General features: G+C 40.1%; 2 protein-coding genes across 3 annotated transcripts; both read right to left on the bottom strand.

Annotated features, from left to right (window-relative positions):
• Positions 1-209: 209 nt before the first annotated feature.
• cd40 (CD40 molecule, TNF receptor superfamily member 5) lies at positions 210-8,690 on the bottom strand. 2 transcript variants are annotated; one of them, XM_083895300.1, is made up of 9 exons: positions 8,550-8,690; positions 6,465-6,546; positions 4,976-5,098; positions 4,724-4,870; positions 4,533-4,626; positions 2,913-2,971; positions 2,445-2,540; positions 2,315-2,337; positions 210-1,291 (listed from the first exon to the last, which is right to left on the bottom strand). In XM_083895300.1, exons 1-9 carry the CDS (start codon positions 8,583-8,585, stop codon positions 974-976), a joined length of 978 nt encoding a protein of 325 aa, XP_083751426.1. In that variant the 5' UTR covers positions 8,586-8,690; the 3' UTR covers positions 210-973. The 2 variants fall into 2 exon arrangements, with proteins under 2 accessions (XP_083751426.1, XP_083751427.1); XM_083895301.1 differs by having other exon boundaries at positions 8,535-8,668.
• A 1,671-nt stretch (positions 8,691-10,361) lies between these two features.
• Positions 10,362-14,366, bottom strand: LOC310932235 (kelch-like protein 10; the record flags this gene model as incomplete). Its single annotated transcript, XM_083895527.1, has 4 exons — positions 10,362-10,712; positions 11,001-11,150; positions 11,769-12,386; positions 13,920-14,366. 4 exons carry the CDS (start codon positions 14,364-14,366, stop codon positions 10,362-10,364), a joined length of 1,566 nt encoding a protein of 521 aa, XP_083751653.1.
• Positions 14,367-14,600: the final 234 nt, after the last annotated feature.

Below are 14,600 nucleotides of genomic sequence, written 5' to 3'. Positions count from 1 at the left end.
TCACCACAAAATGAACTGCCTTTGCTTACTTTAATTGGTCATTTGCAGACATGGAAACAATGTAGGATTAATCAATCAATCAATGCTTATTTATATAGCTTTTTACAATATCTGCAACATACTCAAAAGTGCTTGACATCAAAAAAAAAACACGCAATAAGTTAGCAGGAGTAAAATACACAGTAAAAAAAAATAAGGAAAACCAGTAATCCAATCAAATAAGAATCAACGGAGGCAAAGTGTCAGTATGAATTCTAAAATTCATTCTAAATAAATATGTTTTCAGTTTACTTTTAAAAACTCCCAGGTCAGTGATGGAAGACAAATCAGGGCGTAACCTGTTTCAGAGGTTAGGAGCAGCAACAGCTTGTTTCTTGACCTGATGGGCGTCAAACCCTGTCATTGTCACGTACCGTTAGAATCTCTGCTAAATGGGGAGGGGGGAGCAAGGCCATGAATGGCTTTACAAGCAAAGAGTAAAATCTTAAAATCAATTCTAAAATTAACCGGAAGCTCGTAGAAAATGATTAAATTAAAGGAGTCACGTTGCAGCCTGGGCAGCATTGACATTACTTCCTGCTTGTTTCCCCTCAAAGCTTCATGGGAACCGTCTCAACGTCTTTTCACGCTGGGATCATGTCCCTGCATTAGAAGGACAGTCTGCAAAGTAACCAACAGGAGTGCAATACATTTCTATGGAGAATATTTTAAATTAGTGCAACACAAAGAGTTTAGTACCATGTGTAACCATGCAAATATAGTGTACAGAACATACACACACACGCTGAAAACGGCCCACTGTTTGTAATACTAAATTTAAAATTAGTACTTCAATATGTCATATTTTAACATTGCTAAAACTTCATCAAGGCAGGACAATTTTAAATAACATCACATTAAAGGAAACATGTACAGGTGTAGGTCAGGAGAACAACGCGCCATTGAGTGAAATTATGTGACACAGCAGTTTTATTCATAACTTAACACTGAAGTCAGAACTGTCAGGTTGTATCGTCAGTGTCAGTGTCTCTTCTTGCGACTGGATTTCTGCTTTTCCCGTTTCCTGAGTCACGCAGTTTCCTTTTTCCGTGATAACGACACCTGCAAACACGTCCTCCTTCGACTCGTCTTCAATGTTCTCCTCTGGCGTCCTCGTGCTGCACTCCTCGTGTGAGAACGGATGTTCAATATCCAGTGGGCCTTTTTCAGAATCATCAACCGGGGTGAACATCAGCAGGTGGTCGTCTCTCTTTTGATCCTGGTGGTCTCCATTGCATGAGTTAGGACAGGCCTACAGGTGCAAAGGAATATTGAATAAGTCAGTGTTGTTATGGTTAAATCAGTATATTTATACTTATACTGACACACAAAACCTGCTTTTGTTTTTCCATCTGTGCAGGAAAACTCTAAATGCCACACTGATTCTTAGTTTAAACGTTGTATAAAGTACCTTAAAGGGATACTTGAGTAAAAGTACAGAATCTTACCAGAAAATTACTTTTTGGAGAAAACTTTTTTGGTCCAAAATTTGACAAAAACATCATACTACACTATGTCGTCCAAAAATTTGACAATTTTTTGGAAAAAACATTTTGGTCCAACATTTGACCAAAACATCATACTATACCATGTTGTCCAAAATTTGACAATTGTTTGGAGAACATTTTTTTCCGGGGGGTCCAAAATTTGACAAATATGTCATACTATACTATATCGTCCAAAAATTTGAAAAAGAATTTGAAAAAAATATTTTTGGTCGAAAATTTGACAAATATGTTAAATATACTTTGTCGTCCAAAATGTGACAATTTTTGTGAAAAATATTTTTTTGGGTCGAAAATTGGACAAAAATGTCATCCAAAATTTGAATGCATTTTTTATAATGTTACTTAAGTAAAAGTCTAAGTATAAAATATTTACTGCACTTAAGTATCAAAAGTAATTGTCTGATATAAAAATGTACTTAGATGTATTAAAAGTTAAGCTGTAAAAGTATTATAAAAAAGTGACGAGTTGTGGGAGGGCGAGTTGTCTTTCAACTGTGAGGCTGTGGGTCCAATTCCTGCGTCTGCTAGCCTATATGTGCCCCTGAGCAAAGAAAAAGTTCCTTATCTACCTCTTAGCAAGAAAGCAAAAAAGGTTTATTTCTCAAAATGCTAAATAACCTCTCACAGTTTGCAAAACAGCACAAATCCCAGTCAGAAAATTGGCTTTTTATGAGCATATAACCATAATATAACCAACCACAACCATTATTTACTCAAACATTATGCATGCATGAGTCAACAAAGTATACAAAAAAAAATGCATTTACCTTTTTCCTCCACTTTGAATCTCCTGGTGTAAACAACACAAAAAGTAAAGGTATAGCATGAGTACGCTGAGTTAGATGCAACTGAAACTTGAATTCACTAAAAGATATAATAAAATCCAGCACAGCATACCTCTGCATACATAATATGCGACTCCAAGTATTAACCCTAAAAACAGGATGACGGACACAAACAGGATTGGAATCACATGCTGACGTGACGTTTTCTCTGCAAAAAAACGAGAGAGAAAAAGAAATGAACCGAATATCCAGTCATATCAAACGTACAGTTAAAGTTCACGTGATGTCGTGCTGCACAGGAAATAGGTTAAGTGAACATGTATTTGCATTTTACGCTCTACAGTCTACACTGTTTAAATCCTCAACATGTAAATCTATATCGCGTGTAGGTGAAACGACACCACGCTCGAATAAACCACAGACCAAAAAACTTTTGTGATCTGCACCTTCTTTGTGTCGACGTGAGAGTTTCGTTTTGTGAAAGTCACCACCTCTAACCGCACGGCTGCACGCGGCTGGCTTTTACAACGGCAAGTGACAAACGTCTCCAATATACAGTAACCTCCAACACAACACTCACCACAGACACCGTCAAAGACGCCTGTTCCACTTTGTTGTATATGGTATCCACTCTCACATCTGCAATTAAAAAAAAAAAAACACACACACAAGTGTTAAAGAAGAATTCCTGGTTTCTGAATGAAAGAGTAAAAAAAAAAAAAAATACCCAACTGAGACATAAATGAGTAAGAATATAACACATAATGACCATATATAAATAATAAGTGTGGACAGTTCAATAAGGGTTTTTTTCCCTGGTAGTTTTTCCTTACACTGGTCGAGGGTCTAAAGACAGAGGATGTTACCAACCCTGTGAAGTCCCGTGAGAAAAACTGTGTGCTATATAAATAAAATTTGATTGATTTATAAAAAAATAAAAATGGTCACATTGTGGACGACATAGTATAGTATGTCGTTTTTGTCAAGTTTTGGACCAATTTTTTTTTTCAAAAAATGGTCCTATTGTGGACGACATAGTGTAGTATGACGTACTACATAGTATAGTATGATGTTTTTGTCGAGTTTTGGACCAAAATTTTTTTTTTCAAAAAAATTGTCCGATTTTGGACGACATAGTATAGTATGTCGTTTTTGTCAAATTTTGGACCAAATTCTTTTTTCAAAAAATGGTCCTATTTTGGACGACATAGTGTAGTATGACGTACTACATAGTATAGTATGACGTTTTTATCAAGTTTTGGACCAAAAAAATTATTTTCCAAAAAATTGTCAGATTTTGGATGACAGTATAGTATGTCGTTTTTGTCAAATTTTGGACCAATTTTTTTTTTCAAAAAATGGTCACATTGTGGACGACAGTGTAGTATGACTTACTACATAGTATAGTATGACGTTTTTGACAAGTTTTGGACCAAAAAAATTATAGAAAATGACTGTGAAGTCCCGTGAGAAAAACTGTGTGCTATATAAATAAAATTTGATTGATTAATTGATTGATTGATTGATGCAAAAATAAGGCAAAACTAAATGTTTTCGCCAGAGTTGGTCTGTCTGTTAGTAACACGAAAAGTCACAGACGGATTTGGATGAAATTTTCAGGAAATGTCCGCAATGGAACCAGGATCAAATGATTAAATTTTGGGCGTGATCCGTAGACACCATCACTGGTTACAACACTCGCTGTCTGACCCAGGCAGGGTGTATTTTGTAGGCATTGTGCCTACAACTTTTTCCACAGCATTTTTTTACATGTTGCCAAAATATCAATGCCTTGGCGTAGGTCTGCGCTCTCCGAGTGCTTTTCCTATTTATTATTATTATGATAATAATAGTAATAATAAGACATTTTGGTTGTAATTATCGCCGTATTGAATGTATCACATTCTACATTAAATAAAAGCTTCTTCGTTGTTTCAATTACAGTTGTCCGTGTTTTTATTGAGTTCACAACAAAGGTATTTTTGCATCACAAACACTGTATGTTTTTATAGTGACGTATACAACGTTTCCATATCAAAACAAACACTTTTACTTTGAAATCCTGTGAAATATCACAATGAATTTTGATATCACGATGAAATATTGTGTTTTTGTGTATTTGCTATGTATAAATAAATAAGACTTGTTAACCGAGCTGCTAGTTTGACGCTATCTGAACGTTGTAGTTTATCATACTTACTCTGTCCATTTGGTACAGACACTGTTCCACGAGTTGCTGTTAGAAAATGAGCCTTTCGGACATTTCTGACACACCGTGTCATGGGTCTGGTTGCCTGAAATTAAAAAAACACGCGTTTAGTCGCCCGCGTTTGTCGCAACAAAACACAAAACGTGTATTTTCCGCCCGCGTTGAACAGGTGTGTGTGGTACCTGTGGACTGAGCCCAGTGTCCCGGTGTGCAGGCTGTGTGCGGCACACAGGTCAAACAAGCGTCACTGGAGCAGTGGAAGCCCAGCTCACACAGGCAGGTGGTTCGTTTCATCTTGCTCTCTCGAGTAGAGGCCTGGAAGTTTTTATCTAAAAAGAAAAAAAAGAGTGTTCGTCAAACCAGTTGCAACACTAACAATTTATCATTCACAACTGGAAGTGGAATGATTCTGTGTGATTGTTTTTGTAACTCACTGGGGTCACAGTACGGCTGACGGCGACACTGGCGTTCAAAGTTGTATTTATCCTGATATTCTTTCTCCCCACATTCGATGCACTGAGGCTCCAAACAAGTGCTCTGTGCTGACATGCTCGTGCCTGAAATACACAGTGATGCTTGATGTTGATACACAACATATAGTGCGGTTCATCTATTACTTGTATTACTTTCTGTGCAAGGCTCCACTCTGTGTATTGTTTGTAAAACAGACCTGCTCATGAACTCATATGGGACAATGAGGAATTTCTTTGCTAAAAGGTTTTTATATGACGAAGAAAGTTTAAGTGTTCATGAGTTGTTATGATTGACAGCTTAGGGATTTACTTGGAGTTTGTTGGAGCAGGAATACGACGAGTAAGGAATGACCTCACAAGCACAAGATGACAAGCACCTGTATGCAGGTACAGGCGGGCGTGAAGACGTGTGGTCCATCTTTATTAAAAGCATCTTGTAAGCGTCATTTATGAGGAGCCAGATTGTTTCCAAAGTCCTGGTTTTCGTGTTGTATTGTCCGTTTGTCCCGGTTAAAGATTGGTGTTACGTTGTTCCATTAATCCACATTGTTTTGATGAAGTTCATTCGTCAGAAGGCAAAATCAAATCAAATCAAATCGTCCCTTTGACACCAAAGAGTGAGACGGAGCAAATGATTGTCTTTTAAGAAGCTGTGTTCAGAGAATGTTCTATTTCCTCAAAATCAGACGAAACAATCGACTTAAAAAGGTTCTTTCAAAAGTAAGTGTATTTTGGTACGAGTGGAGATGCTGTTTGAGAACCTTCATCATCCATCTTAGTCTTCCATATAATCCAGATTTGATGGTTATGTCAAGTAAGTAGCTGTTTGAGGAATGAAATAGTGTGTACACCCATTTTCTACAGATTTGATAAAACACAGCTCTCGGCATGGGGGGAAAATAACACACGAAAGCGTCCTGCTCAATTCCAAAATTCAAATTTGGGGTCATTAGAATGTATTGTTTTAGTTGTAGATAGATACGATGGTGCATGTTCTAGCTCACAGTCCTAAAGAACACTAATGTGTACTCCTGAACGCCTCCTTTAAGCTCCCTGATTGGATGTAGATAATGTCAAAGTGAGCTCATGTGGGACTGGGAGCACTGCTGCCTCCTACAGGTGCCACCCCTCACCTCCCACTCTGTTCGTCAACTATGAACTAAAAAAGTCTGGACATTTTACGCAATTCATGTCTGAAAATGACTAAATACTGACCTGGACAAATGTTAAAACCAGGTCTAAATAAAGTCATTGTTCACGACTCTTAAAGTCTGGCAATTAGTGACCGATCAACATCTCTTAATGCTCCCACAGTCTGGGTCTGACAGTAAATGAGACCCAGCCTCTCAACATACACAAAAGTGAGTACAATCCAACAAACAAGGGGTGATAATAAATTAAAAGTGAATAAAAACACATGTTTCGTGATAATGGGAATGATTTTGCATACCTGGACCGCACATTCTGCAGCACTGGCCAGCTTTCTCATACTGACTTATCGGATCACAAAGTGACTGAGCGGCGGTCTTCCCCTGCAAAACAAGAAGCGTGAAACTTCTGGTGAGTAAAAAAAAAAGTATTTTGGTTCTCACGTCTTCTGTGTAGTGATGGGGGTTTCTTTTGCGATCGTGGCGGTTGCTTTACTTCCTCAGTCCTGACAATGAGGGGTGTGGCGGAAAGTACCAAACATAACAGGTTTTCACTCTAGAAGTCAGCCACAGCAGGTGCAAGCTCTGTCTGTTCTTTATTCCTGCTGTGACTGAGATTAAACTTTTTTTTTTGTCACGATGCATTGTTAAACTAAAGAGAGCACAGCGGAACGAAAATTCTGTTTCAGTGGCTCCAGAAAGTGCGATATAGAGAGAAAAACAAAAAAATATAACTAAAAGTATTTGCATAGCAGCACGGGAACATGTTATTGCACAACGGGTGCGGGTCAAACGATATACTGCACAAGAAGTAAGTCGCGTTGAGTGCGAGTGTGTGGGGGTGTGTGGTGAGGATCCCAGCTGAAAAGGTTACAGTGCACGTGAAGGTTCATGACCCGGTTCTCCCTGTGTGTGAACAGTGTGTGGGTTTTCTTCGCATTACTCCGGTTTCTACCGTCAGTCCAAAAACATGCAGAGGTTAATTGCACGTCGTCTAAATAGAGCGAAGTCGGCTACGGACTTTTCACAGGAGGCAGATTTATTCCATCCATTCGTTTTCGAACCGCTTTATCTTCCACACGGGGGGTCGTGGAGGCTGCTGTATCTATCCCAGCTGACGTAGAGCGATAGAGCAGAGGCGCAGCTTGTGAAACAGGCAAGACAGGCAACTGCTTGGGGCCCCGAGCTGATAGGGGGCCCCCGATCACTCGGAGCCTGAGGGCTGTTTTTACTTAAATGTGCAGTGACCAGCCGCATCCCCCGTACCCCCTTAAACAACAATGAGCGATTTGCAATGACATCTCAGTTATTTACAGTATTTTATTGTTCTATATATTTATATTGTTTTATAATGTGGGTTCATTACAGTGTAATGTTTTTTTTTACTAAGTTTATATAGTTTCTCCATGTTATTTCATTGATTAAAAAAAAAATATATATTTATTTTGAACACATTTTTTGTTGGTGTCAGATTATTTGTAACATAATGGTGATGAACGCTGGGTTGGAAGGGCCCCCTGGGAATTTTTGCTTAGGGCCCCTACAGACTCTAGAATCGCCTCTGGCGATAGGCGGGGCACACCCTTGGATAGATCGCCAGTCCAACAATAAGATAATTTGCTCTCTCATCATCGTCCTCTCCCTCACATTATACTTCACACACTGCTGTAGCCAAATCATATTAAGATGGAGTGAGAGATAAGGTGACTAATCATTTCATGTATTATTTGTTTAATTTTCAACACACTCTGGTGTCAATTCCTCAGCTCCGCTTCGATCACATACCTTTGTATTTAAAGAACAGTATTTCTGATTTTCCTCCAAGTACGGCCAGCGGAAGCTCGCGTACCACTGGTAGCACACGCGCCACAGTTTGAGAACCATGGGTCTCAAACCATTATCTAGATACAGCATGTACAAATAAATAGGTGAAACTATGAAATTGTTAAACTAAGTTGAAATGTGTTCGGCTATAACTGAACTCCAGGTCATCCAGCTTTACTGTCTTTCATTCTATATGGAATGGAATTATATTGTAGCATTTGTTACTTTGCAGTGCTTTCATGAGGAGACAAAGACAACACACAACACACACACACACACACACACACACACACACACTACGAAAACGAAAGTGAAAGTGTGAAACAGACGTGCGCGCTCTCGCACAACCGTGTTTACACCCATGACCGAGCGAATAATGTGTCTAATACAAACTACACGAGGACGACGACAACAACAGACATAACCTAAAAGAAACAATGACACTGTAACAACAACGTCTACATAATAACAACAACAACAACAGCAATAACAGCTGCTGTTACGATGTGATCTATAAGAACTCTTTCTACACCAGGAAAAACATAAACAAATCAGCTGCTCACCATCATCATCATCATCATCATTATCAACAGATGCATCTTGAAGATCGATCTCAGCAGTTAGTGATCAGACAGTGTCACACTTTGTATCCGCAGCGTCTGCAGTTCAGTGCAGTTCTTCTTCTTCTTCAGTTCCTCTCTCTCTCTCTCTCTCTCTCTCTCTCTCTCTCTCTCTCTCTCTCTCTCTCTCTCTCTCTCTCCTCTTGTTTTATCTGCAGGGAGAAGCCCCGCTCGCGCGCAGGGGGTTTTTCCCACGTGATTTTAGGTTTCTCACTTGACCATTTCCTGTAAATTCACATCTCAACCACAAAATACCCAGTTTGAAATGAAGGTGACACACAAACACTGATGTCACCACAGTCCAGGTAAAAAAAAACACACTGCAGTGTCTCATACAGACAAGAATGATCATTAATGACAATATCCACTTTATTAGGAACACATGTTCAACTTCTTGTTAATGTAAATATTTGATAGCCAATCACTTGCTGTTGTGTTCATTGTGTTTTTTGTTCAACTTTTGTTACACACACCTAGAGAATAATCTTTTATTTTTACCTACACCAAGGAGGTTATGTTTTGTTTGTCTGTCTGTTAGTTAGCATCATAACTTGAAAAGTCACAGACTGATTTGGATGAAATTTTGTCCACAATGGGGCCAAGAACAAGTGATAACATTTAGGGCGTGACCTGTATAGGCTCTATCACTGGTTACAACACTCGCCGTCTTAATAGTTATCGCTGTCGGAGGTCTGCGCTCTCCGAGTGCTTTTCTAGTTTCTATTTTCATTAAATGTGCTATTTTTTGTTTCAAATTTGTTTGTAAGTAAATGTTTATACTTCTACTTTGCTGTATTTTAAATGTGTTTTTTTATTATTTATTATTTTGTTTATATTTAAATACACCATTTGCATGTGGATTCATCACTGACTGCTAACGCTAATGCTAATGTGCAGATAGTTTATAATAATAAAATGAGTCACGTGTACAAAATGCTGTCATATGTTAATGCGACAAAGGAAGGATCAGAGGTGGAAAGTAACGAAATACATTTACTCAAGTTACTGTATTGGATACTTTTTTTTGTGTATTTTGTATTTTTTAAGTACAATTTAAAATCAGGATTTTGTATTTTACTTGAGTACGTATTGACTCAAGTATTGTACTTAGTTACTTTATAAATCCTATCCGTTACTGAGTAAAAATAAAAAATCTACTTCTTGAACTACTCGAGTAATAATTCATCAAAGTATTGGTACTTTTACTTGAGTACAATATTTTGGTACTTGTTCCAGGTTCCCTAAGGGTTTTGACAAAATTAACATTGGGAGAACAGTCGGAACCAGTTCCATGACAACCGTAGGACAACTTTCAGGGAACATTCCCACAACTTTCAGAAAACATTCCCACAACTTAAAGGTATCGGGAACCAGAATTTATTAGCTTGGTGCCTACTTCACTTTGGCTGGACTTGTTGAGATCAGACAGGAAGGTGATTCAATGCAAGGTGATTTCAACAACACATTCGCGTCGCTTTTGTTCTTGACAAGTTCCTATTTTCGTTGGCTGTGTACGACCAAAGAATCAAAGTTGTTATCGCTAAGGCACTTTTTTGCTTTTGGCTTCTCACTCTCCAAGCGTTGCCATTAATGGATTTCCTTCCTTAAACCCTCCCATTGCTTGAAACAGGTGGTGTGATTATCTGCCAAAAAGTGATTTCTGCCAATAAAAATAATGAAATGCTCTTTTGCACTTGCCAAAAAGTCTTGCCAGAGTGAACTTTGGCACAGGGCACTACAGTGCTCGGCAATGTCTCATGACACCACTGCTCTGTCGTCCAAATGTATAAGCGGCAGGGAGTCACGAGGGACAATGAAGTCGGCTATGTTTGGGATTCCATAAACCACGCAGCAACTCAGCGCTGTGCGGAATCTCTTGATACCGCACGCCAGTGACCATCGATCGAGGTCTTTGTCGTAACATTCGACTTTGTTGCTAACTCTGGGGCCGGTGAAACCACCGACGACGTAGATCTGTTCGTTGATCACTCCGAGGCCAAAGCTGCTCCGTGGGGTCGACATGGAGGACATCACGTTCCATGTGTTGGTCTGAGGGTTGTAGGCCTCTGCGCTGCTGTGACGGATGGAGGATTGACATCCACCAATCTGTGGTAGAAAAGGGATTACGTCAAGTGTTTCAACGGAGATGGAAGCGGTATGTCAGCAGCCTTGTGCCATAAACGCCCAATCATCTCACCTTTCGTTAGCATGAATGTAAAACTAAAATGTGAGTAAATACTAACCTACCAAACATTGGCACAGCATGCTTGAATAACTATTCTGCTCACTGATGTTGCATATTTGTGTAGCTTTTGGGACAGTAATTTAAATGATACACACGAGGCACCGAATAAGTCTAACCACCTTCTGTCCTGTAGCATTTCATGTACGTACTGCATAGACCAGGTCTGCATGTGCGATGACTCCAAGTCCAGTGCGCTTGCTGTTCATGGGGGCGATCATTGTCCATTGGTTTGTCTCTGGGTTGTAACATTCAGCTGTTTCCAGGCTGCCATGACCATCGTATCCACCACAGACATAAATCTGCAGGGAAAGGTAACAGGCAGTGTAGGTGAGCTGCAAATTCCCATGGTTTGAACTGGTGTTTTCTGTATTAAATAAAATCAGGCAATATAGAGCTATTAATAGTACACCTGTAACAGATGCATCAGATATATAATAATACACATGATAACACATGCTAATGACCTGCAGTCTCTGCAGAAAATCCTTATCTCCTGTTATTACTATGTTATTACTATGTTATAATTTTTGAGGGGGTTAATGTGCATAAAAACTCTTGATACTTTGCATGGAGGTCAGGCGAAAATGTGATATCGGCAGTGGGCTCAGACCCATTGGTAGAACCAGGGGCTCTTGAAACGTGACACTTCAAGAGACTGACCCTCAACACGTATACGTTATTATTATTATTATTCTGTGGCTTTGTGGTCATTTTTGAGGGGATTAACAAATAAAAGCAAGCTAGCAATTACATGTATGAAGTGAAAAATTATAACATTTAAATACAGGTGCAACACTGTTTTTAAAAGAAGAGAGTGGAATGAATGAAATTAGTTTTAGTGCCTGTTGCAGATGATTGCAGTAATATGGAGCAGAAAACTGAAATAATGAGCGACCAAATAAATGTAGTTCACATACCTTATTATGTAGCGTTGTGCAGCTGGCGTCGCTCCTCGAAAAGTGCATGTCTGCAATGCATCTCCACTGGTTGGTTTTGGGTGTGTAGCACTCGGCACTGTGGAGTCGAAAGTAGCCATCGAAGCCTCCGAGAGCATAGATGCACCCGTTCAACACCGCCGTGCACACGTAGCAGCGGCCGTAATACATCGACGACACCTCCTGCCAAGTCTGAGTCCTCAGGTCCATCCTGCACACTGTGTTGAAGCGTTCCATCTGGTCAATGCCGCCGATACAGTAGAGGAACCCGTCGAGAAAGGCGGTGCCGTGATAGGCCCGAGGACGGTCCAGGTTGTGCACCACCTTGAACCAGCGTCCGGCGCAGACGTCGAATGCCTCGATGTCTGACACTGGACTGCTGCCCCTCCAGCCTCCAACGGCCAACAGGATAGCATTGGGCAGACGAGGACGGGCAAAAACATTGCGGAAACCAAACACGGAGGGTTTTTGTCTGATTTTGTACTGAATGGTTTTGATGGCATCGCTCGCCATTTTCTGGCACGCCGTGTTTTTCATCACCAGCTCGTTGGACATCACGTCGACGTAAATGCATCGCATGCTCGTCAAGGCCAACCTGACCTAGACAAAGACGAGAGGACAGGATGTGGTTATCGCGATGCAGTCAAGTTTCCACAATGACAAAAATATAATTTTACTCAAAAGGTCATTTTTAATGGTATTTGCCACAATTTTCCATCCATCTTTAAGCTATAACCAGAGAGAGAGATAATACTGGTTGACAGAAGGAATACATTCAGATCAGGCCGTCACTTTGTACCACAAACAACTACTCACAAGAGAACCCACTCATACGGAGAACATGCAAATGCTGCGCAGGCAGAACAGCTGTGAGGCTTTGCTTCCCACACAGAAACCGCAGCTATGATAATCCATCGTTCAGTACTTTAACTCATTTGTAAATTAACTGGGTATTATTTCCTAAAGCAGCTGGACACTGTAGCTTTGAGCAAATAGTACATTTTTGTTGGGGACTATATTTCACCACCAACCCTTGTGTACTTTTGTTCATGTCCACATGCTAGCTTATCTTACAAGTGATAGTTTGGCTACCTTGAGCGTGATTTAAAGGTGCCATATGTAAAAATGTGGCCAAAAACGGTTACTACATTCAAATTCAAAATACAGAGGTCTTTTAAGTTTCGTTTTCTGACGTAACCGGCAACCCGTGGTTGCTCGGCAGCCGAGACTCTACTGACTGCAATGATTGGTAGATGGCGGTAGGTGGCGCCACATGCCAAAACATGATTTCAAAACATAAACATGATTTGCAGTCTGCAAAACATTTTTTTTAATGCAAATATTTTGTCTGTACTGTTGTTGTTGGTGAGTTCAGTTTGTTATATGAACATTATTCCTGAGTCTCTGTGACATATTAGGAGAATTTTATGGCCGGTTGCTTTAGATTTATTACAAAATGCACCTTTAACTTTAAGGTTGGAATGAGCCCAGTGGTTACCTTTAGCTGTAGCCTTTTTCTAACCTTTCCTTTTTCTAGCCTTTCCAGTTGCACACTTAACTGGAATTTTGTTGCCTTTTTAAAATGTTTAACTACAAGTATGTCCAAAATGTGTTGTAGCATTGTACAAAAAAAATTGGATATTATTGAGAGAATATACAGTATAAGTATTCTAAATATGCAGCATCTTAGAGTAGATAGCTGAATGCTGTCAACTGTATTCTACACACTCATGTACCCCCACTTCAAAAAAAACTTTATCCTATTATAATATCCTATAACTATTTCTTTATCCCTTATCTATAAATAAATTATCATTTAAACACCAGGGGGTTTTGATACTCGAGAGAGAATAGCTTGTGACACCAGAGATGATGGATGAAGCCATAAATTGTGATTAATTGCAGAACTTGTTTGCCTCAAGCACACGAAGGCCTGATAATGCAGGATGTCACCAAAACTGCTGAAAATGTCAAATGGGTTATTATATGGGTAATAAATGAGTCTAAACTCAAAGTGGACCAGAACTAAAGTTGACAGTATACATAGTTTCCGCCAAGGCAGTCAGGATATCAGCAGCTGCTCAATGATAAAGATACACAGTCAGAATGGACAACACATTGGTGACAGATTACCTTAGACAAAAGCAAAGCAATGTGCTTCTCCCGCTCTTCGGGTTTGTGGGAAATCCAGTGACTGACGGCCTTAAACACAACGAACTCCATCTTCACGTTGAGCTCGTCTCTATCGAGGATCCCGACCAGCTCCTGCACAGAGAGCTGCAGGAACTCGTCGCACAGGTAGACCTTCTCAAAGTGACACGTGATGTAGCGGTGGGCCTTTTGCTGCAGGTCACAGTTGACGATGTCCGTGAGCCGCCAGATGCCGATGCAGTTCTCCGGGCAGAGCTGCTCGCTGATGAAATCCGCGCAGGCCTGAACGACGGCCATCACGTTGAGCATATCGGCGGCTATGATCAACTCCTCCACGTTGTCCTTCCTCACGTTAACGGAGCCGGTGTACGCGAACTCGAGGATGAGCTGCATCGAGTTGGGAGACAGGTCGGAGATGTCAAAAACCATGTTGTCTGCGGTCGACTGGTACTTGAAGAGAGCTCTAGGATAGAAGCACAACAGGGGGGGGGGGACTTCAAGATTAGAATTCAAGCTTTCACAGGTTCTTTAAGACATGATCAGTGATGTGCCGGTGTGTACAGTACAAAGAGCCAGATTCAGTAAATCTGGCTCTTTTAGTAAAAACATGAGTAAAGATATTGAAAAAATATGAGCGATCATCTAACAGTGTGTACTGAGGAT

Source organism: Microchirus variegatus (genome assembly GCF_963457635.1).
Source record: "Microchirus variegatus genome assembly, chromosome: 9".
Lineage (NCBI taxonomy): Eukaryota > Metazoa > Chordata > Actinopteri > Pleuronectiformes > Soleidae > Microchirus > Microchirus variegatus.
This window is presented reverse-complemented; position numbering and strand designations above follow the sequence as displayed.